Raw genomic sequence first — 23,777 nt, 5'->3', positions numbered from 1 at the left:
ACCTGGATTGGCTGCACACAGACCAAGTTCCACCTTCACCCCTGTCACTCAGGGAGGCTGCCTGAGGGTGGGGAATTATTATTTAAGTTATGGTGGGTGATAAAGGCGACACAAAACCTCCACCGTTATAGCGAATAAAGAATATCACTTGTGAGCACATTCACATGTCTTAGACAGGTCTGCAGCCCTGCCTTTCAACCATTATCACCCAGCATACAGTGCTCCCACTGCAGCAAGGGATTCTGGGAAATAACATGCAAATGAGCACACGTGTCACATTTTGCTTGAAATCCATTTTTACATGGAACCCTTATAAGCAAATGCTCTGCTGCTCACAGCTTTTAAGCACAGCATGTGATTAGATGCAAAGCCAGAGAAACCATTCACAGACATGTTTCATGGTAGGTGAAAAAGGTGACATATATGTATTCATTCTCTCACGCTCTCTGTGCGTCACTCTCTCTCTCTCGGTCACTCTGTCACAGACCACTGTGATCTCTCATCCAACCACTGTATATAGGAGAAAAATATTTACATTTGAGCTCAATTGATTTGCACCTGCTACAGCCTGTCTGTGAAATAATATAACAGGCATTCCTAAATTAGCAGAATTTACAATGTGCACATATTTGTTTTTGTTTTCCTTCTAAATAAAGCTTGATTCTTATTTAAAAAAAAAAAGCACGTTGTCCCCTAACAGGAAGTAAAGGGGCGTAACCAGCGACCTGCCACCCTTGAGATCTCACGGACGTGACGTCATTGCGAAATAAAGTACTCGCGTCGATGCAGTATTGGCGGAAGTGACGCGGTGACGCAGGCCAGAGTGTGGGATGGTAGCTGAGAATCGGGAAGATGGCCGCGCCTGGGAAGAAGAAGAAGGTGGTGCAGCAGGATGAGCTGAGGCGCCTGATGCGGGAGAAGCAGCGGGGGAGCGCCGCCAGGAAGAGGATAGAGTCTCCGCTGGCCAAATATCCTTCACTGTCACTCACGTGTCGACCAGGAAGACATTGTAGAGTTGTGCTGAGTGTCACTAAGAAGGGATGTAGAGGGGTGCTGAGAGTCTCTCAGATGGGTGAGATGTCTGAGCTTTCAGAGGAGGTCTCAGACTGCAGTGATATGGGCAACAGCATATCCCCTTAAGATTGGAGGCAGCTGGGCATGTGCTGCAGTAGTTCTGAGTGAAACTTAACCCCCTTTTTGCTGGCAAAGGCATTACCAGCGTCTCTGTTCTTTATATATTATGTATTCCTGCTTATTATAATTCTACATATTCATATATTTTACATTATTCAGCGTACCTGGCTTCCATGTGTCGCCATATTCTTGTTTTGTCCCTGTCATCAATGCAGTTTTCATGTCTGATCACGTAAGCTTTGTCTGTAACAATTTAGATGCATATGGATCCTTGGTCTGTAATTTCAGCAAAAAGCCTCCCCTGTGTAACCCCTGCAGAGAAGAGGTTTAACCCATTTTGCATCTCTTCACTTGCCCTACTGCCATAAACCTGTAGTGGGACATGTTTAACTAACTTGTTCAATTATGATCTTTAAGAGGTTGAACAGCTGATCGCCAATGATGTAAATATTGTGACATTGAATGCAAACTTGACAGCAGTGGCTCTTAAAATGCCTGAGCCTGTTGTCAATAAAATCCATATTGCTTGATAAATTGAAGCCATGTGCTGAGTGACAGTCATAATCTTTTGATTTTGCATTAAACTATATTTTAATTCATAAACCATTATAGTGATCGATCAAGTGTTTTGAAATTAGGTTTCCTGCTCGTGTGTATTTGATTTGTTTAACTGTCTGGTGATGTCCATTTCTGGCTTTCCTTCCCAAGGGAGAAGCCAAATGTTGTGCTTTGCTGCACTGAGCCCTTTATGAGGCATATAAAACCTGCCATTTCAAGTCCCCAATAAGATCAACATATTCAATCTGACATGGTTTTTGATGTGGGTGGGGATGGACCAACTTGTTATTGCAGAAGAAGCTGTAGATTTTCCACTGTAATGGCTATATTATTTTGAACAGCTGTTATTTATCCTTGACTATATACTGTAAACATACAACAGTCTAGGTCACTTGTCCTGCATTATATGCAACACGCAGATTAAGAATGAGTTGTTGTGGCAAGCACACATCCTTGGAAAGCAGCACAAAGAGGTGAGACTATCATTTTATTTACATGTGGTTCTCGTTAAAATGCTTAAGCTACATTGTGCTTAAATGATTTACTTAAAATACCAACATTCTGCTGCAAAATACAATAAGTGAGAGAAAAAAATAACCATATAACATGAATTCAAACTAGTAGTAATACATGTTTCTTCTCCAAAAAGTTTACAATGTGAAAGAGAGAGGAAATTACACTCTCCTCTAGCCAGCGTAACCAACTTCTTTGCCTTGGCATCATGTCTCTCGTCTCTCCATAACATTTTTTTTTTGTTTATGCCTTACCCCCCTATCACCAACCAGTCACAAAAATACTTGCCCATTGCATATGGACGTATGCATTTTTTCCAGTTCTGCATACACTGAAGGTGACAAACATATATGTTAATAATGCATTAGTGTTACAAATATATTTCTATATATATATCAGTGGAAAATACGAGAATCTCTTGAAATATTTGAAATAAGCACTGGAAACGCATGTATTTATTGGTCACATATCCAATAACTAAAATCCCTGACGTTTCGGTCCCCAGAGGGGCCTTCACCCCTTTTTTCTACATGTTATTTATTTTATATAGTGCACTTATTTGGGGCGCTGTAGGCACAGAGAGAGAAAGTGATTTGCCCAAGGTCACAAGGGGCTGACAATGGGGTTTTGGACCAAGCTCCTCCCCTGATTCAAATGCGGTTTAATTGTTTACAGTCAGTGTTTTTACTCGCTGAGCTCCTTCCCCCGTGCTGGTTATGGTGGATCCTTCAAGAGAGTGTCATATATTCAACCTATATATCAATCACATTGACCATATATGGAACGGTCCATAGGACATTAACTCTGGGAGTGCTGCCTTTTTCTCTTTAGCTGGAGGAGGAGTTTATGATCCCATAAACTCTACACTATAATTTAATCTGAAGAGCTCTCATGTTTGTCTCTTAAAAGGTGTCTAATTCAAAGAAGTCACACCACCTCATAGATTAACTCCAAAAGAAGAAATAATGTAATCACATATATAGTGAATAGTGATTTTGTCTGTTGCACTCACTATGTATCATTTTTATATTGATTCTTAAATGATTCTTTAAATGCTACTTCATCTATCCTGTTTCATTGTTTTTTTTTTTTTTAATGTCTATTAAAAGTTATAAGAATCTTTATTTCTTTAAGACCAATACAAAAACTATAACATTCAACTCCATTCGTGTGTGTATATATTTATTTGGGGGGGGGGGGGGGGGGTGCAATGGTTCGGAAGAACGCTTGGTTCTTAAAGTAAAAAACAATACTGGCTCACATAACCAAACCGATGTGTGTGATTGGAGAGAAGAAATGGCAGTAGTGGGTGCTCAGTAGTCTAAAGTCCGCTGCTCTGAGCAGGAAAGGCGCAAATCCGAAGAGCGCCTGTGTAGTCAATATTGGTCCCGCCGCAGATGGATAAATTATCACAAAGTCTTCGGGACCTTTTTTGAAGTACTTTTATTTACAGAGCAAGCACAATGTTTCAGGGGTGGACCCTTCGTCTTGTGAAAAACCTCTTGAAGTGTGTCATGCTGACAAACTTACCTTTTTCTAGTCTCTGGATCAGGTAGAATACTAGGTGGCTGAAGGGATGGATAGCCATAACATTAGCGGCATTAACGTTTGAGACGGGAAACATGGGTTTGAGTCCATAGCCTGCTGTACTGTATGTGACCTTGGACATGTAACAGTCTCCTTGTTCTAGGTACCAAATTCATTTCAAAGGTTTGAGGGGCAGATACACTACATCTTAATAATTTGTCATGCATTGTTAAATTGTAAATCATTATAGGTTGAACTTGATGGACATATGTCTTTTTTCAACCTCATCTACTATGTTACTATCCTGGTTTTGGAACATACTGCAAGTTTAGACTTGTATGTATTAGTAATGTAGACATTACATAGTCCAGGCAGACCCATAGTTCCGTAACTTTTTGTTTCCTTCATTGTTTTTAATATGTACTTTTGTATGTTTTCAAGAAAGTTGCAGAATTAAAAGACACAAAGGCCAACACCAGCAGTCCCACGACACAGATCTCTCAACCTGCCAAAAGAAAGGGGGCAGAATCCCAGAGCCAGACTAAGAAAGTAAAAGGTAGGATACCTTTAGATAACTTTGATCTAGTACTTTGGCTCACATCTGTACCAGTGATTCTCACTGGCAGTAACCCACGAGTTCAGACAGGCATATCCGTGCTTTTGAGCACAGCTCAGAAAGAATCTGAAGTATAAAAGTGAAGTTGTGAGCTATTTCTCCAGCAGGGGGCTGTGCACTGAGGTTCATTCTTACTAGTTGGTGCTAAGCTGTAAAGCACAAGTAAATGGCCTGTGAGCTTATATCTGCCTCTGGGAATGGATATGATTCCAACTACATAACCTGTTACGGCATCCTATTTCCTGGGTATTGCATTAACCTTAACACTGGGGCTTGCGCAGGGGCGTAGCTGTAGCTTGGGGGCCCGCTCCTTTTCTCTCCCCCCCTCCCCCATTCTTGTCGGCAGCAGGCCTGCGTTAAACAGAAGCCAGAGGAATCAACAGCTCTTACAGAGCTGACCCCGGAAGTAAAAGACTTCTGGGGCAGACCACTAGAGTGCGCTCCTCCCCTGCTTTCCTGCTCTGTCGGTGTAACAGCTGCTGTTTTATTTCCGGGCTTATCTTAAACTCTGTTTAAGGCCAGACTACCCACGGCATGGGGGAGGAGAGGGGAGATAGGTGGTGGTGGTGCCCGTGGGGAGATATGATGATGGTGGGGAAATGAGGTGATGATGGTGGGGGAGAGGATCAGGGAGAGGATGGGGGAGTATTAATATTAATGGGGCCCTGAAAAAAAAATTTGCCCGGGGGCCCTCGCATGTCTAGCTACGCCACTGGGCTAGCGGCACCGTTTTTAAAATGTACAGTACATTTAAAATGTAAATATACACAGAAGCTATAGAAAATAATCTAAAATGATTGAGTGTTTCTTAAGCTCCAGTAGGTAGTCTTATTGGTTTTGTGACGTCATGTACTGGGTGCGTTGGAATGTCTTTTGACTGCTTGTTCTGGAACGGTTTAAAATGGTCTTCTCTCCTGTCATGTCAAATGATGAATAAAGAGGGATGCAGGGGAAGCAGAATTCAGAAGAATTAGTCATTCACATTAATGTATATCTGAATGATGTCTGGAATATCAGTTCCTGTGTAATAGCTAAAACACGTAGGGGCTCATTCTATATGCACTGGAATGGCCATTCCTACCATTTTCAGCCGAAAATCACCATTGGCATCAATGGGGACTTTTGTCACAACATGGTACACTCCTTCGGCACACATAGAATCAGCCCCTTCTACTCATGAGGCAATTGTATAGTATGACTTAAGTAAACATGGTAAACAAAACAATTGTGAATGAACTTTCAGTGCTGCTCTGCAGGGAATGCTGGTATTAGAAACCCCACTAGAAAAATATTTCTTGGTTGTGATTGGCTAACTGGTGACCAGTAACTATACTCGTGTACATCATACTATTAGAATCCACCAGTGTGTCAAGTGACATCACAAATGAAGGATGATAGTTGCTTCTTAAGATGGAGATCCAATGTCCAGTCCACACGTGCGTTACATTACTTAACAATACATTTGGGATATTCTAAGTAAAGAAAGAATGTTGACAGGAATATGATGTTTATTACACTCTCCAGACTACAACTGTGAGATGCTTAAAAAAAAAATAAGAAGCAGAAATTATAAATGTTTTATCTGTATATTTTTCACACCTGTTTGTTAATTGTTTGGATGATTTTTACAGCTTCAGAATACCAATCTCCGGGGTTGACAACTGAGTAAGTATGTCTTGCAGTATTTCTTTTGTAAGCCCACTGTACATATAGTATGTTGGCATCGTGTTATGACCGAGCTGTTTTACAGCAGGTCACATAGTAGATAAGGTTGAAAAAGGACATATGTCCACGTTCAACCTATGCTAAATTTAAACTACAGATATATTTCTCCTTATCCTATAGTTGTAATTACAGTATATTGATCCAGAGGAAGGCAAACAAAAAACCCCAGTGACCTATCCAATGCTGTCAAAGGGGGGGGGGGGAAATACATTCCAGCCAGCACACTCGCTCCCTGCCTGGCCGCAGCCATAGGCTTCAAAGGGACCACCTGCTCACAATTCCCACAGCAGTTTGTTCCCTGGAAACAGCGGCTCCAAGTGCACATACATGTGGTAAGATGTACATTGAGTGGCATTCTTAACCCTGCTCATTGTTGCTCTATGAAGTATCAAGTGCCAATAAGTTATATTCATAATTTACCAGTGACTCCCTTAAATCCGCAGATGGTTTGTATCCGAGGCATAAGTGAAAATTCATGTGTAGGACACATTTTTATTTATGCTGTAGGTTTTTTTTTATTTCTAAAAATGTTTTACCAGGGAGTAATACATTGAGTTACCTCTCGTTTTCAAGTACAGCTCAACCCCGTTATAGCGCGATCTGCTATAACGCGGGTCCGCTTGTAACGCGGTGTGAGCGTGGACCGCAAATATTTAATTAGCGCGACCCAGGTTATAACGTGGTCGGATCGGGTGGCCCACGAGGATCGCGTTATAACGGGCTTCAGCTATATGTCCTGGGCACAGAGTTATAAAAAAATACATGGTTACATTAAAAGAACAGGGTTATACAGTGAATTCACAGAAATTTTATGGACAGATAGAGTTGGAAAATTGGGTACAGGGGATAAAGGGCAAGTGAGTTTGTTTTTCAGATTGAAATAGAGCAGCTTTAACATCACCAAACGGATCACACTCTTTAGCTGCCTTTCGGCTGCTCCAAAGGCTGTCCGCCTTTGGGGCAACGCAGACGTACAATGGGGTGGTTGAGATTGAATCTGTTGCAGCTGTGAACAAAAAGTTATTTGTGTCCTCTTGGCTCATTAACATTCCAGTGGTGGAGGTTGACGTTCTACAAAGTACAAGCACATGTTAACCCTTAGCACACTGGTCCTGTGCAGAGGGGAGCAGTTCTTGGGGAGCCCCATCAGGCTGTCCGCCTTTTGGTTTATTTCCATTGATGCAGTTGGACTTTGATTTCTAAGTTTACTTGAATTTACATTGTACTGTGTAATTGTATACAAATTTATTGACCCAAAATGTTTACATGGATTAATTTCAAAGTTTTAAGTAACATTATTGACCATGGCGAAAAGTACATTTGCTGTAGAGTGAGATTTGATTACAGGCATACCCCGCTTTAAGGACACTCACTTTAAGTACACTCGCGAGTAAGTACATCTCGCTCAAAAGGCAAACTGCAGCTCACGCACGCGCCTGTCAGTACATCCTGAACAGCAACACTGGCTCCCTACCTGTACTGAAGCTGTGCGCAAGCGGGGAGGCTATAGAGCCTGTTACACATGCGTTATTTACATCAGTTATCCACGTATATGACAATTGCCGTACAGTACATGCATCGATAAGTGGGGAAAAGGTAGTGCTTCACTTTAAGTACATTTTCGCTTTACATACATGCTCCGGTCCCATTGCGTACGTTAATGCGGGGTATGCCTGTATTAAAGAGCTCTGTTGTTGGACAATTAGTAGTGAACACAATGTACCACACCTACATATATAACTGACTGGACTTGTAGAAATAGACTATTTGATTGTCTACCATTGAAGATTTGAAATAGGTTTTCACTATTTCTGTTCCATATACTGTATGTGTTCTGACTTTTTGTCCTTATTTAATACACTGAAACACTATGGCCCCAGCTCAGGAAGCCTTAAGCACACTAGATATTGAAGGGGAACTTAAACGCATTAGCTAGGCCCCTGCTGAGTCTGCGAGTTCTGTACTTCCATAACCTTTCCTTGATTGCACAAGCTGAGTAGCAGGACGACGCTTTAAGCAGATTTCTGTGTAATGGCAATTTTGAAAGCTATAAAAACATAAACTGAGCGTGTTGAGACATTTGCATGTCCACACCCAGAATCTAAATGTGACTTGAATAGTTGTAGGTTCATGAGACATTTTAGATACACGTAGGTGTTTACTAAACTGAAAAATGAAATGTTGTACACTTCTGTTGCATCTCCAACACGTGAGGTTATTGTGAGCTTTTCTGTAAACACATAAGTGGTAGTTGGATATCAACTAAAAATTCAGATATTTTATTAACAGAGCAGCAAATGGGAGAATGAGAGGCTCAGTGAGTAAAGAGTAAAGACACTGACTGGCACAGAGTTTGAGGCAGGGGAACCTGGTTCAATTCCCGGTGTCGGCTCCTTGTGACCTTGGGCGAGTCACGTTATCTCCCTGTGCCTCAGGCACCAAAAACATAGATTGTAAGCTCCACGGGGCAAGGATTGTGTCTGCAAAATGTCTCTGTAAAGCGCTGCATAAAAAACTAGCGGCGCTATACAATTTATTATTATTATTATTATTATTACAGTATTATATACAAATACCACTTGTGTGCACATTTACATGTCTGCAACCCTGCCTTTCCCCATTATCTCCTAGCATACAGTGATTCCACTGCAGCCAGGGATTCTGGGAAATTACATGCACATGAGCACACACTGTGTCACTTTACTTGATGTCTATTTTAATATGGCTCCCTATTCGCTAATGCCTGACGTATTACACAGATTACAACCCGGGTTAAAGAAGTGCATGCACAGAACACAAATAGAAACAGGGAAGGAACTTATTTTTCTAATGTGGGTAAAGAAAAAATCTAATACACAGCTAAAAACTTGTCTGTCTGCTCCGGCTAATGAAATAAGCGTGAGACTATTTCAGTGATTGATTCTAACCAATATGCTAATGTGGTGGTGGTTGTTGTACAAATTATTTTAGTGTGACATTTTCTTGTAACTTTGACTGATTCAGGCTGCCATCAGGATCTTTTGAAAAAGCAGAGCAATCATCTAAAAAACCGACTGCTGTGAAAGCTCGAGGGGCGAGTTTGCTGTTAGGTGATTATGATGAAGACGAAAATGAAGATGGCGAAGAAGTTCTCTCCCCTTCGCTACAGAAAACCACAGAAATCCCACTTCCTCCACCAACAGCAAGCACTGACAGTCTCCCAGCAGGTATCATTTATATATACACACGTTAAAACATAACTGGGAATCGAAATCTATCCATGAAATGTCACTTCTGACTGCAACATCAGCGTTTAAAGGACATTTATCAGTACCAACTGCTAGGACATTTGTATACAAAAAAAACGCTAGATGGCGCTCTACCAATCCCAATAAAGTGCTTAAAGTGAGAAATAAATAGTGAAATGAACAATTATTAAATCGGTGAAACAATAATGTGAAAAAGGCAAAACCACTTATTACTCAACCCTGTTGATAAGACTGTTTCAAAAGTCTATAGATGCATCGCTTGTTCAAAATCCAGGGGAGCGTCGCTGGATGCCCAGAAAATAAAAAAAATATATATGTATATGTGTAGAGGTATCAGTACCGTGTTAGCCGAGCTTCAATAATCAAAAAATAAATTGATACCGTTCTGTGGCTAACGAAATGCTTTTATTTGTGCGAGCTTTCGAGATACACTGATCTCTTCCGGCGATGTTACAATGAATGAAGCAAGCAAAAGCTATACTATAAACAGTGTCTATTGGGATGTTATCTGTGCTGGTCCTTCCCCCGGTGTGGATGTGTTTTATGGCTGGAGGTGTCAAAAGGTTCCTGAAAGCAAGTGATGAAAGAGTGTGTATGTGTATCAGTGTGAATTAACATGAATGGAGAGCCCACAGTATATACAGTACTTTGCAAAAGGTGTGTGTGGAGTGGGAGCGGATATAAATGGTGTGGGTGGGTGTGGAAATGTGAGAGTTAGTAGCATAACTAAAAGTGTGTGTGGATACTATGTGGTCCCTATTGGTGTATAGGGATGGAAAAACAAGGAGTATAAGTATGTGTGAGAGACAGCTGTGTGTGCATACATATAGCACAGTATGTACAGACATGGCCTATAGCGCTCATGGGAAGAGAGTTCACTTGTGTCAGTAATGACTCATAAAATTTCGATCTCTGTTTAGGCCACTGCTAAGTGTCCCGAACAGTTGCATAAATTTGTATTCATGCAACCGTCTCCCTTTCGGTGTTTTAAGATTACCTTTGAGTATGGCAACCATCAGATCATTCATCTTATGGCCAGAGTCAGAGAAATGTTCGCCAATAGGACTGTCTCTTGTTCCGCGTGTGATGCTGTGGCGGTGCAGGTTCATTCTCTTGTTTAGCCCCTGCCCTGTCTCACCTATGTAGTAGCAGCCCCCTGGGCATTTCATGCACATGATGAGGTACACACAGCTGTTTCTCACACATACTTATACTCCTTGTTTTTCCATCCCTATACACCAATAGGGACCACATAGTATCCACACACACTTTTAGTTATGCTACTAACTCTCACATTTCCACACCCACCCACACCATTTATATCCGCTCCCACTCCACACACACCTTTTGTAAAGCACTGTATATACTGTGGGCTCTCCATTCATGTTAATTCACACTGATACACATACACACTCTTTCATCACTTGCTTTCAGGAACCTTTTGACACCTCCAGCCATAAAACACATCCACACCGGGGGAAGGACCAGCACAGATAACATTCCAATAGACACTGTTTATAGTATAGCTTTTGCTTGCTTCATTCATTGTAACATCGCTGGAAGAAGAGATCAGTGTATCTCGAAAGCTCGCACAAATAAAAGCATTTCGTTAGCCACAGATAGATATATATATATATATATATATATATATATATATATATATATATATATATATTTATATATTATTATTATTATTATTATTATTTACAATGAATGATGTGTTAAGGCTCCCAATTTTCTACTCGCATAAAAAGGAGCATGTGTGCCAGTCTTTTTGACCCTATTCGTCTCAGTCTGGATGGTGTAGATACAGGTGGTCAGCAATCTCGGGCAGAGAACAAGATAGAAACCATAGTGCAGATCAAATGACAAATTTATCAATCTAGGCTCACAATTGGAGACTTGCATTAGATCCAGTTCAGAAAGGCAGTAAACAGCAGGGCACCCTCAGTGAGTCGCGATTCTCACCACCTCGGTATACAATGCTGCAGCTCTCACACACGTCTGGTCCCGTGGCGTCACTTCCGGGTTGTACAATATTGTATATATGGTTATGTTGTTTGGGGGCAACATAACAATCATCGCCGATTCATATTTAAATATATTATTTTTTTTTTTTTGTTTCAAACATTTTTATTATTTTCTGACAGGGGTACATTCACATCACATGGTTGTTTATAGACAGTAAACTTAATTAACATATACATTTAAAAGTGAACAACCCGAAGCATCTCAAGGTTGATTGATCGAGAAGAGGCGATCTGCCCCTAGTATTTTGTAACCTCCTATGCATTTAGATTCTACTATGTAGATCCCGTCCGGGAGAATTAACAGTTTTAGGAGGATCTTAGATCAAACCCCTTATATTAGTACTGTAAAGGATAGGCAGAGAGAGAGAGGGGGAGAAGAGAGAAGAACAGAAGAAGGGGGGAGAGAGGGGATAGGAACGGGGAGAGCTAAGGGAAGGGGTGTAGTTGTCCTCCCCTCCACCTTGTCAAAAGACCCTGAGTAGACATGAACTCCCCCTTAGAGGGGTTAGTGGTCTAATGCAGAGTCCAACTGAAGCATCCATATCTCCTTTTTAATCTCTTTAATTATAAGGCCACTGTGCCCAAACTTTCTCATATTGTACTATATTCTGTTTCAGGAGCGCCGATAGGTATTCCATAAGCTTGACCTCGCTTACCTTGCGAAGGACCATTTGCTTAGAAGGGGGTTTAATCTTTTTCCAATTAGCTGCTATTGAGCAGCGAGCCGCAGTCAGGATGAACGAGGCCAGTTTTTTAAGAGGGACAGAGATATCTTCGATGGGTTTCGCGAGTAGGCATATCAGCGGGTCCATCCGGACCTCAACTCCTACCGTCTCCTCAACCAATGAGCATATCATATTCCAGAAAGTCTGGATCTTTGGGCATGTCCACCATATATGCACCAGGTCTCCTCTCTGGCCGCACCCCCTCCAACAGAGGTCAGACAGGCCAGGGAAGATCCGGCTCAGCCTACTCGGGATTAAGTACCATTGAAATAGAATCTTATATATATTTTCCTTAGTAGTAGTGCAAATAGACGTTTTGGCTGCTGCTTCCCAAATATCCTCCCATTCATCTCTGTCTATATCAAGATTGAGGTCTTCAGCCCATTTCAACATATAATTGTGGTTGACGGGACTCCTGGACCGTGCTAGCCCTGCGTAAATCTCTGAGATCAGACCCTTCCGGTATGTGCCCACCATACACATCTTTTCAAAAGACATTGGACCTTCAAATTTGGATGTTTGGGAAATTGTTAGGAGAAAGTGTCTGATCTGAAGATAACCATAAAGTGGGAGTTTCATAAGGAGGCATTTCTCCTGTAAATCAAGTAACGGAATAAGAGTCCCTTTGTCTATTAGATCTCTTGCTGATTTGATGTTAGCCAAACTAAATGCTTTAAGGTTCCCTGGGACACAACCCGGAGGGATTTATTTTTTAGTGTACCTATTTATTATGTTACATACATTTGTATTACGCCGATTAATTCATTATTTTATATTATATATGTATATTTTACACATGTAGAATGTTATTTAACGATAAAATGTTATTTAATGAATTTATATAATCTGCACTGTTTATATTTTGGTTATAGCTTCTTACATACATTCTGTGTGTATATCTATGTATTTGGTACTCATTAGACTCCATAGAGGTGTGTTTTTAGTATAGGAAGCTGATAGGGTGTTATTGCACCTATTAGAGTAGAGTACAGGGTATATCTATTCAGCTTTGAGCATGAATACGCCACTCCTGAGGAAGACGTCATTACGTCGAAACGTGTTGAGCGTGGCTCGTTAGCCATCTTGGAGGAGAGAAAGAAGGAGAGGGATTCCGACGGTGTCCTCCGTTCCTGCTAGTCAGTGACGAAACAACCCGGAAGTGACGCCACGGGACCAGACGTGTGTGAGAGCTGCAGCATTGTATACCGAGGTGGTGAGAATCGCGACTCGCTGAGGTGCCCTGCTGTTTACTGCCTTTCTGTTCTGGATCTAATGTAAGCCTCCATTTGTGAGCCTAGATTGATAAATGTGTCATTTGATCTGCACTATGGTTTCTATCTTCTCTGCCCGAGATTGCTGACCACCTGTATCTACACCATCCAGACTGAGACGAATAGGGTCAAAAACACTAGCACACATGCTCCTTTTTATGCGAGTAGAAAATTGGGAGCCTTAACACATCATTCATTGTTGTTGTATTACACTATATATATTTTTTCTTTTCTGGGCATCCGGCGACGCTCGTCTGGATTTTGAACAAGCGGTGCTAGGACATTTGTGGCAGGAATGAGTGAGACTTGTCTGCTCACTTGAAATGAGTAAGCGTTGCTGGAACCGAATAATAGGGCGTGTCTACCTTGTTCCCAAAAGCTTCTTATTATGAAGCCTCCTGCCAGGTCTTACATATTGATTTTGTGTGGTCCTTACTTCCTTGCTACATTACACCCAACACGAGAGTCCTGAACCACTTTAGTTGTAATGTCTCTGTGCATAGAGTATGCTGGGGGATGTTTTTTCAGACCCTTGTCCAAAATAAAAACACAGAATTTGATGGCAAATAAGAACAAGTTACCCCACCCAGTCTACCCATTTTCCGATCTGCTGTAAAACCTCAGACCCTATTTGGTCTTTTGGTTTCTTTCATATATAGATAGCCTTATGTCCATCCCAGGCGTGTTTCAAATGCCTTATTTGTATTGGCTTCTACCATCTCTGTGGGGAGGCTATTGCATTAATCCACCACCCTTTCCATGAGTAGGTACTTTTCCCCTTAGTCTGCCACCCTACCTATGCTACGTAGCCACTTCTCCAGGTCAGGGAAGCTTCTGAACACCATTCATTTCATTTTTGGTCAGAACATTGCTTGACATGGAGAGGCGGCTTCGTAGCACATTGAAAAGGGCATAATGATTCCTGAACATGACATCGGTTTTCAAGAGAGAAGTTGTAAAATCAGCAGTGACAATTTGCTCTTTAAAATATCAGACATCACGCACTAAACTTCTTTAATTATTCCTTTTTTTTTTTTTTTAGATTTCTTTGACAGTAAAACACCCGCTGTTACTTTGGTCTCTCATTCTGGATCCATCCTAAAGCCAGATGTACAAGAAAAGCCTGTGGAAAAGTAAATCCTGTAGATCTCATGTCCTTGTTCACATAACATGACTGACTGTTGGCCTGCAAACCCTTCCAGCATTGCAAGCGTTGTCCGCAGCGTTGTCCGCAGCGTTGTCCGCAGCGTTGTCCGCAGCGTTGTCCGCTGTCATTTTGGTTGTAACAAGACTACATTTTCTTAAGTGGTTGCTATGTGTGGTATGGATCCTGCAATGATGCACACACCAACCTGCCTAGAAAAATATTGAGTTGTGCATCGATGAACTTAAAACGATTACATACATTAAACAGCACTGGCTTAGTCATCTCTTATGACCACACTTGGGCCAATTTCAGAAATTGCAGCATGATTCCCATAGATCATTAACATTTATATTCTGATATTGAATTAATGACCAATGTAGGCAAAATCACTCATGCGATTTTACCTTGCTTTAATCTTAAGATCAGAACAGATTGTTATATGGCGTATTTGTATTGACAGACTATCATGAAAAGCTCTGAGTTCATGTGAATTCTATTGGCCATGACTGTGTTTGCCCCACGTTTAGTAGTTGATGGTTATATCTCTTTGCTGTGTCTGGTGAAGTTTGGGCTCTTTCTGTCCTATCTATCTATCGTGTGTAACGTGTAGACTTCAGTTGTAGATCTATATAAACGGCTTTGTTTGAAAGTAAATGGACTTTGTTAGCAGCCAACTGATTTATCTTTTTTTTCCTTCTTAGGAAGGAAAATACAGCTGAAGCTTTACCCGAGGGATTCTTTGATGACCCAGTAGTTGATGCAAAGGCAAGCTCTTGTTAATATGTTGCACATTGTGGAAGTCATGCTTCTCCCGTGTTGAAACTGAGTTGTAAAACATTTAGAACAGAAATGATCCATTTAATTTTATGTTCTCTTTTGGGTCCCAAGCAGAGCTCATCACAAGCGTAGCATATGGTGCTTGTCACAAGTCATATCTCTTCTGATAAGTAAGGTGTACTGGTAACCGTGTCCTATTAGCCTGGCAAGTTTTATAGAAGAATATAAATGTGTAACAATACACATTGGGCCAATTAAAATTACCCTCAAGTGCCATTTGCATTTTCCAGACGCTGAACAGCTAAGTAAGGATTTTCCTGGTAGGTCACTGTAGTTCCTGAATTATAAGATATTCAATTAAACGCTCTGAAATGTTTATTTATTATTCTGGCTATTCCCAGCGAGAGGTTGGAGTGCATACACGTGTCTAATAATCAATCAGTTTTAGCAACAAAGAGAATCCTTATGATGACACTGGAGTGAAACTTTTCTTTTCCAGGTGAGGAAAGTTGACGCTCCCAAAGATCAGATGGATAAAGAATGGGACGAGTTTCAGAAGGAAATCCGTCAAGTCAACACTGTAAGTCATAAAGGGTCTATCTATACACATGCACACAGGCACTTGTAAACACCCCATACCATAAAGTATATCTGTATTTCTCTTTCCACACATGACATCTGTGTAATAAACTTCAATGTGCACTTTACTGGGTTTTCCTGAAAAAGAGCTGCGGCAAGGTTGAGAACCAATCAGACCTGTTCTTGCCTCATGATGCCTGTGCTCGGTTTTCTGCATTGGCTGCATTAAGATTGGCTTGGTGACATTCAAAGCATTACATAATCAGGGTCCCAACTAGCTGTAAGTGCTCCTTGTTCCCTATACTCGCCACTTGCTCACTTTAGTCCTCTGGTGAAGAACGGCTAACCGTTCCCAGAATCTACTTGACTTCCTTTGGGGCTTGAGCTCTTGGCCACGCTGCTCCCACACTCTGGAACTCTCTGCCTCATATGGTCTGGGAGGTCCCCTCTCTGGAAATCTTTAAAAACAGACTCCAGACTTTTTTACCCAGGCATTTGTATATTGAGCAAAAACTGTGCCCGCTTATAATACTTTTATTTTCATTCTGTAGATTTTGTTCTTTTAGTGTCTGTCCTGTCTGCCCTGTCTGTCCTGGATTTGGTTTCCTTTATAACTTGAATGACCATTTTTTTTTTTTTTTTTGTGTGTATGTGAACTGCTTTCAGTCCTATTGGGAGACACTATATACATTTCAATGCACTTGCTTAGTGGTCTTTTTTAATGTGAGAAAGAGATAAATGCGAGCGATGCATATATAGTGTTTACTTTTCCATTTTGGTACGATCACCTCTCCCTTTGTGAAATTCTCCAGAAGAGAAATACTGATGTAAACAAATAATTTTTCGTGGGACTCTTAAACTAGTGTTCCTGATTTTTTTTTTTAAATAGAATACGTGCTGGTCATGTGAGGTTACTGCTCTGTCCTGTCGTCACTTTGATATGAGCTAAAAGCAACGTGTCTGTGTGTGACATCACCATTAGACCACTACATCTCGATTACAAATCCTGGCTCCCCCTATAAGCTGTCTCATTTTATAGTGATGTGGCATATGTTAAACTCTCTACATTGAACCTTTTGTGCTACAGGTTTCTGAAGCAATAGTGGCTGAAGAGGATGAGGAAGGACGACTCGATCGCCAGATTGATGAAATTGATGAGCAAATGTGAGTAACAGATTTTGATTTTCTGAAGAGCAGTTTTTTTCTTTGTTCTTCGGCGGGCATAGTTATTGCATGCCCTAAACATAAATTGTGCATTTAGGCTTTTTTTGCTGACAATAAAATGTTAGAGTGCTACTTCCTGTTTATTCTGTATCTGAATACAACTGTATCTATTTGGACCCTGTGGGAGAAAGGGTCATGGGCTATTTACACACTTGTGTGCTTGCCATCTTTGCTGTCCATAATTGATATTGAGCAAGCGTGACAGAAAAAGACTTTGCTTGTACTTTATTTTTTACTACGTTTTAACACCATATATTTATTTGTGTTTACTTTACAGTGAATGTTACCGTCGCATTGAGCACCTGAGGAACAGAAAGGATGTCATGCAGGACACGTTGATGGAAGAAATGAAGACCAGAGACAACAAGCAGCAAGAGACTGAGGTTGGAAGTGACAATGAGGAAGAGCTGCAGATTATGCTTGCCCAGGACTGGCGGGAGAAAGGGGCTTTCCTTTAGTGCTCTTATCTCCAGTGTCGGGGAAGGTCAAGTATCTCATGCTTCCTTGACCCTGCAATGTAAATATGTGAAGAAGCTTGCTGCTGTTAAATGGATAAATGTCAGCAGATCGGAGGCTCCAACAATACGGACAGCAAGATGGCTATCTAAACTTTCCCAGTAACATCGGGTGTTACAGTACCATCCAAGTTATTCAAATGGCTGACAGTAGTTTGTGCTGCCATATGCAATCATTATTTGTCTTGAGTATATGTGTAACATGCTTTGGAGGCGATGTTTAAAAGTGTTCCAGCCAAATAAGGGCAATAGTATTGGGGGGGCGGAAAGCAGGAAATTAAACACACAATTATTTTCTTGCTTTTAATAAGATCTTCACTTGATACATGCAGTTATTTGCCTTAGGTTTGCCCCAGTTTTGAGCAGCTGACAGAGTTCCAAAATAATTAACATTTTGTAAGTAGTTGCAAACCTTTACTTCTCCTTGTGCACCCAGTGCTCAGACTTTTGTAATATTTTTGTACAGTAATTGATTTTTTTTGCGTTTACACGTGTAATTGTTACATGTTCTGTTGGTAGTGTCTATCTATAACTTGATTTATAGAAAACTATTTTTTTGTTATCACCTGACTGACAAAACTGTTGTTTTTGAACCACTTATCTCTATAACTATTTTGCGTTTTCAAATGTATATGAAGTGTACTGTGACCTTGAGATATTAAACAATGTAACTCTTAGATACTTAAAGCTAAATTGATATGTATTTTCATATACTTATTGGGCCAAATATACGGCACATGGGAAGAAGTACAGATGATAGTCTGTCGCATACAGCACACCTGTGAGCACGTGACTGTAATGGAGTGCTCACCACAAACAAGGCGAGGCCGGGGCGGGGAATAGATATGAACGCCACCCACAGCCGTGTGAGTGCGTCTGGAGTGTAGATTGGTCGAGGTAGCAGAGTCGGGATTGGAGAGGTCAGGGTAGAGTATATACCTGCTGAGGTCTGGTTTGGAGAGTAACGGATCGTTGCAGGTACTATTAGCCGTGGTTAGGATTGGAAAGCGAAGAGGAGTCGTGGTTTGTTGTCTGGGTTGGAGAGGTGCGGATCGTCGTACGTAGCCGGGGTCAGGAGTATAGAAGAGCGGAGTCTGATGGAAAGCCGGGGTCAGGAACTGAGAGCTAGGAACGATGGTACAAGACAGGACTTCGGAGGCAAGGAAGGAGTGAACACTACGCAACATAGGTTTATGCTTGGCATAGAAGAGAGAGGAACCAATGGGAAGTGAGGCGGGACGGAGGTGTGTTAGCTGCGACGGCCGTGATTCGCCATTCCACTGAAGGAGGCAGGTGTAGGTGGGATCGCTGATTCTGCAAGATGTGGTGCTTGCGCGTGTCACGTCCGCGCGCCAATGTCATCACTGCACGTGCACAAGCCGGAGGTGGGGGTAGCAGACTCTACACTAAATTGCGGACGGGATGTGCATGTGCGTGCAATACCGCAGGTAGCAGCAGAGGTACCAGAAGTGTTGCAAGGAGCGGGTGCACTGGACATGGACCGGGTTAAGATGGTAGTGCGCCACGGGTGACGTGCCTCCCGGATCCTTAATGACCTACATATGGAACAAAGGTAAATATGAGAGGGTAAATGATTTTCATAAAGAAAAGGTGGAATCCATATGTCAGGGCATTCCCTCTGTATCCTCCCATCTTTCCATTCTACATCTCCTTCCTAACTCTCCTCCTGCCTTCTTTGACTCTTTTTCCGCTGTCACAGAGGATGATATATCATTGCTGATCACCTCTTCTTTCTACAACTTGCCCTCTTGACCCCATTTCCCCCCCCCCCCATATCTCCGAAAACCTCTTGCTCCTACCCTAATCCCTATATTCACACACATTTTTTTAACTCTTCTCTCTACTCTGGTACCTTTCCCTCCGCCTTCAAACATGCAACAGTTATATCATTACTCCAAAACTGCAAGCTTGACCCTACCTGTCTTTCTAACTATCGTTCTGTCTCCCTCTTGCCTTTTGCCTCTAAACTCCTTGGACATCTTGTATTCTCTCGCGTGCTCCATTTTCTCACCACCTATTCTCTCCTAGAAACTCTACAATCTGGCTTTTGCACTGCTCACTCGACTGAAACAGCCCTCTCTAAAATAACGAAAGTCCTACATGCTACCAAAGACAAAGGTCAATACACTCTGCTCATATTACTCAACCTCTCTGCAGCATTTGATACTGTGGACCTTTCTCTTCTCCTTCCCATTCTCTATACTCTTGGTATCCGTAACAAAGCTCTCTCCTGGATCTCCTCTTACCTCTCCCATCATACTTTTTGTGTCTCTTTTTTTGTTGTTGCTAACACCTCTATCGATCTCTTTGTGGGCGTATCCCAGGGCTCTGTCCTGGGACCCCTTCTCTTTTCTCTTTACACACACTCTGGGTGACCTAATCACATCTCTTGCGTTCAAATATCACCTCTATGCTGATGACACACAAATTAACTTTTTAACCCCTGACCTTGCAAATGCTGTACAGACCAAAGTTTATGAATGTCTCTCTGCTATATCGTCCTGGATGGCCTTCCACTGACTTAAACTTAACATGGCAAAAATGGAGGTCCTCATATTTCCTCCTTAACCTGGCCCTATTACAGCCTTCTACATTACTGTTGGAAGCACTATCATACACCCAGTAGCCCAAGCATGCTGCCTAAGGGTCACAATTGACTCCTCTCTCACATTCAAAACGTATCTAAAACCTGTTGCTTTTTCCTCCATAATATTACAAAGATACGCCCTTTCCTCTGTTGCTCGACTGCTAAAACTCTGACACAGGCCCTCATTCTCTCACGTCTCGACTACTGTCCGGCCTTCCTGTCTCTCATCTGTTTCCCCATACAATCTATCCTTAACGCTGCTGCCAGAATCACTCTACTCTATCCTAAATCTGTCTCGGCGTCTCTCCTGCTGAAATCCCTCTCCTTGCTTCCAATCAAATCCTGTATCAAACACTCAATTCTCACTTTTAAAGCTTTACCCTCTTCTGCCCCTCCTTACTTATCAGCCCTAATTTCTCGCTATGCATCATCCCGACTCTTGTGTTCTGCTCAAGGATGTCTTCTCTCTACCTCTTTTGTATCTAAATCCCTCTCCCGCCTTAAACCTTTCTCCCTGGCTGCCCACACCTCTGGAATGCCCTTCCCCTCAATAACCAACTTGCACCCTCTATCCACCTTTAAGACCCATCTTAAAACACACCTTATCGAAGCATATGAGTAGCTCTGTGACTGATACTTTTCACATCATACATCGACCTTGACCCCTTGCAGATGCACTTCCTACCTACCAATTACATTTTAAGCTCTTCGGGGCAGGCACTCCTTTTCCTAAATGTGACATGTTTAAAGCACTTCCCATTATGTGGTATTTGTATTATTTGTTTTTTTATAAGATTGTCACATGTATTACAGCTGGGAAGCGCTATGTACATTAATGGCGCTATCTATCGCACTCACAAATTCAAAAAATACAATTTAATGAATAAATACAACAGTAACACTTGCGAAAGGACCGTAAGCTCCGAAACGTTGCTTCTTTTTTCTGTGATTACCCCCTGATGCCTGTGTTACTTCATTAAATTGTATTTTTTGAATTTGTGAGGGCTCCAGATTCTTTGATATTGGATATTTATCTATTTTTTTTTTTTTGTTGTTGCTGGATGGGGATCCTGGCCGCACTGTGAGCACCATGACTGATCAGATAAGTCTTTTTTCCTTTTACTTTTTCCCTTTGAGTGCCCTGAACATTTTTGTGTGTGTGTGTGTGTGTGTGTGTGTGTGTGTGTGTGTGTGTGTGTGTGTGTGTGTGTGTGTACACACATGCGCGTGCACATGCTGTTAATCTGGTCTCTGAGTGAAGTACAGGTGTAGCGGTGTCCTACATCCGGGCTACGCTCCTCATGTGTCTTGTTCTTGTTGCCGAATTAACTTTGGAGGAGTGAACCAAATTTGGCTGATAGTCGGAGTGTTACAGCAACCTTCACCCACGGAGCACTACGGATGTGTCTCGGTTGAAAAACGTGGGTTCTGACGTTGACCGATCAGGTTTCTCCGTATCATTGCATTTAAAACAGACTGTTCAAATTACTCCAGGACACGAGGCTTCCAGCTGACGGGCGCATTATTGAGCGTTGCTCCCAGATCAGCATACATATGGGCTTAACTGTCAGCAGTTAGTAATACAACATCCATTACTGGAACTGTTTGTGTATGGGCATTTAACATCAGAGTCACTTACTAATATCTTCCAAGAAGGACATTACAAGACACACTAAAGACACAAGACACAAATGATCAGAAACTTCACTGACCATCAGGGTATAATTCCTCTTATCCATTCAAGGATTTATTGTAGCATCCACTAACTTCCTTTTTTACAGTTATATTTCAATCATGGATTTCATGTATATTCATGGTTACATTGGCTGTTTTTTTATTAAATTGTCATATATTTGCACTAGGAGTGTGCGCTCAACAATTTGTCTTTCTATTTGTGTTTTCAGGAATTGGTTATTCCTTTTCTATCTGCCATTATATAACTAATTCCTCCAGCTGTAGTACCGTACTAGTTATATTTATGGTTTTTTATCTATGTTGTGCATACACCCATTTATTAGAACTATATATTCAATTGTGCGCTGGTTATTTTTTGATATATGTAGGACTTATGTACTATGTGTTCCCCATTGATACAACATAAGCCCACCCCCATCGTAAATCAGCTGTTAGGTTGATGGTTTTATGAGAGAGAAAAAAAACTAAAGACGTTTAAATCCTTGCCACAATATATAAACTCATAACTTCCTTTCTCTAATACTTAGACACACGTGAGTCATATCAATAGATTCAGGCGATTTATGATGGATGTAACAAATTGTGACTCATTTTGACCATCTTGCTCCTAAATTTGAGTGACACATGGAGATCTGTCCTTGGTGCTTCTTACCCATGTAGTTTGTGGTCTTATTGCATGCGTCTCCTTGCAACAATTACAGATATCTTAACCTTTACTCTAAAGTATAACGTTATCACCGGATATCCTAATTTTTAATAAATTCATTCTTTTGTGGAATACTTTCTTAGCAATGCCCCTTGAACCTTGCAGAACCCTCCATAGAATGCCTTTGTAACTTTAAAAGGGTTCTACCGAAAGGGATCTGGACGATTTGGCTCAAAGGGCTGTAAATAAAGGAATATGTACGGGAGAGGATAATGGCCAATATACACTTAAAATAGTAAGAGAAAGGAGTGATACTTAGCTCAAATAAAAGTCCTTGAAGATGGACTGCAATTCTCAAATGGTAGGGAACTGCACCTTTAAAGAAGGAATATAAAGATCAGAATAGTGCAATAATGTTTTAATAATTAAAAGAAAAAGTGCGATTACAAACTCACAAACCCATGTGGTTGTTAGCGCGGTTGAATATAAGCTTTCCAGCTTTACATCAGAGGAAATCTCCATCCATGTACTTTCTACTGCAGTCCTTGTTGCTCGCTTATGCTGAGATTTGAGGGGTCCTCCACTGAGCGTCATCCGCTCCCCACATCGGATTCCCTCCTTCCTTCTCTGCGGGTTTGAAAAAAGCTGTGCGCGCTGCCCCTCTGAAATTCTCCCTTGATTTTCTGGTTCAAACTTGCTCTTCCCTGCTGCTCCCAATCTCCCGTGATCAGCGGGGCATAAGACCAAAATTAATGCACAAAATATGTATATGTTTTAGGTAAAGAACATATAACTTATTGGACAAAGTAGAGAGAGCTCCCTATTGTGTTGCACTGGAGAAATGACCAGTGTGTTGAACCGGTGTGTTGCACCCCATGACGAGCTTAAAAAGTAATTTTAGGTTCACAATTACTGAACCAGTGCAATTTTTGATATTTTTTGGTAGAGTGCAATACAATACTCCGACATATTATCTTATCTAAAGATTTAGTTATTCACAATAGAGTAAAGCACTCCCACATACTGTACGTTACCCCTTTGTGTGAGAGGGTTTCACGTTACATTTAGGATCAATTTGTTTTCTGACGCTTCAAGGTTTTCACAAAATCGGCTATTATCACAATTAATTCAATAGTATAATTGTGATATATGATAAAGTTAGAAGCTGATTTCTTAACCAATATTCAGCGTGCAGATCAAGCACCCTGACGTCTCTCCTCATTTTTATTTATTTTAAAT

At 41.3% G+C, this 23,777-nt stretch overlaps 1 protein-coding gene across 1 annotated transcript; it reads left to right on the top strand.

Moving 5' to 3' along the window:
• The first annotated feature begins 784 nt into the window (after positions 1–784).
• ZNF830 (zinc finger protein 830) lies at positions 785–18,276 on the top strand. Its single transcript, XM_075585966.1, has 10 exons — positions 785–971; positions 2,069–2,165; positions 4,174–4,288; positions 5,980–6,013; positions 9,077–9,279; positions 14,390–14,480; positions 15,196–15,259; positions 15,771–15,851; positions 16,938–17,014; positions 17,352–18,276. Exons 1-10 carry the CDS (start codon positions 853–855, stop codon positions 17,530–17,532), a joined length of 1,062 nt encoding a protein of 353 aa, XP_075442081.1. The 5' UTR covers positions 785–852; the 3' UTR covers positions 17,533–18,276.
• Positions 18,277–23,777: the final 5,501 nt, after the last annotated feature.

Source organism: Ascaphus truei, chromosome 2 (genome assembly GCF_040206685.1).
Source record: "Ascaphus truei isolate aAscTru1 chromosome 2, aAscTru1.hap1, whole genome shotgun sequence".
In the NCBI taxonomy this organism is placed as follows: Eukaryota; Metazoa; Chordata; class Amphibia; order Anura; family Ascaphidae; genus Ascaphus; species Ascaphus truei.
Note: the sequence above shows the minus strand (reverse complement) of the source record. Positions and strands in the feature narration are given on the sequence as shown.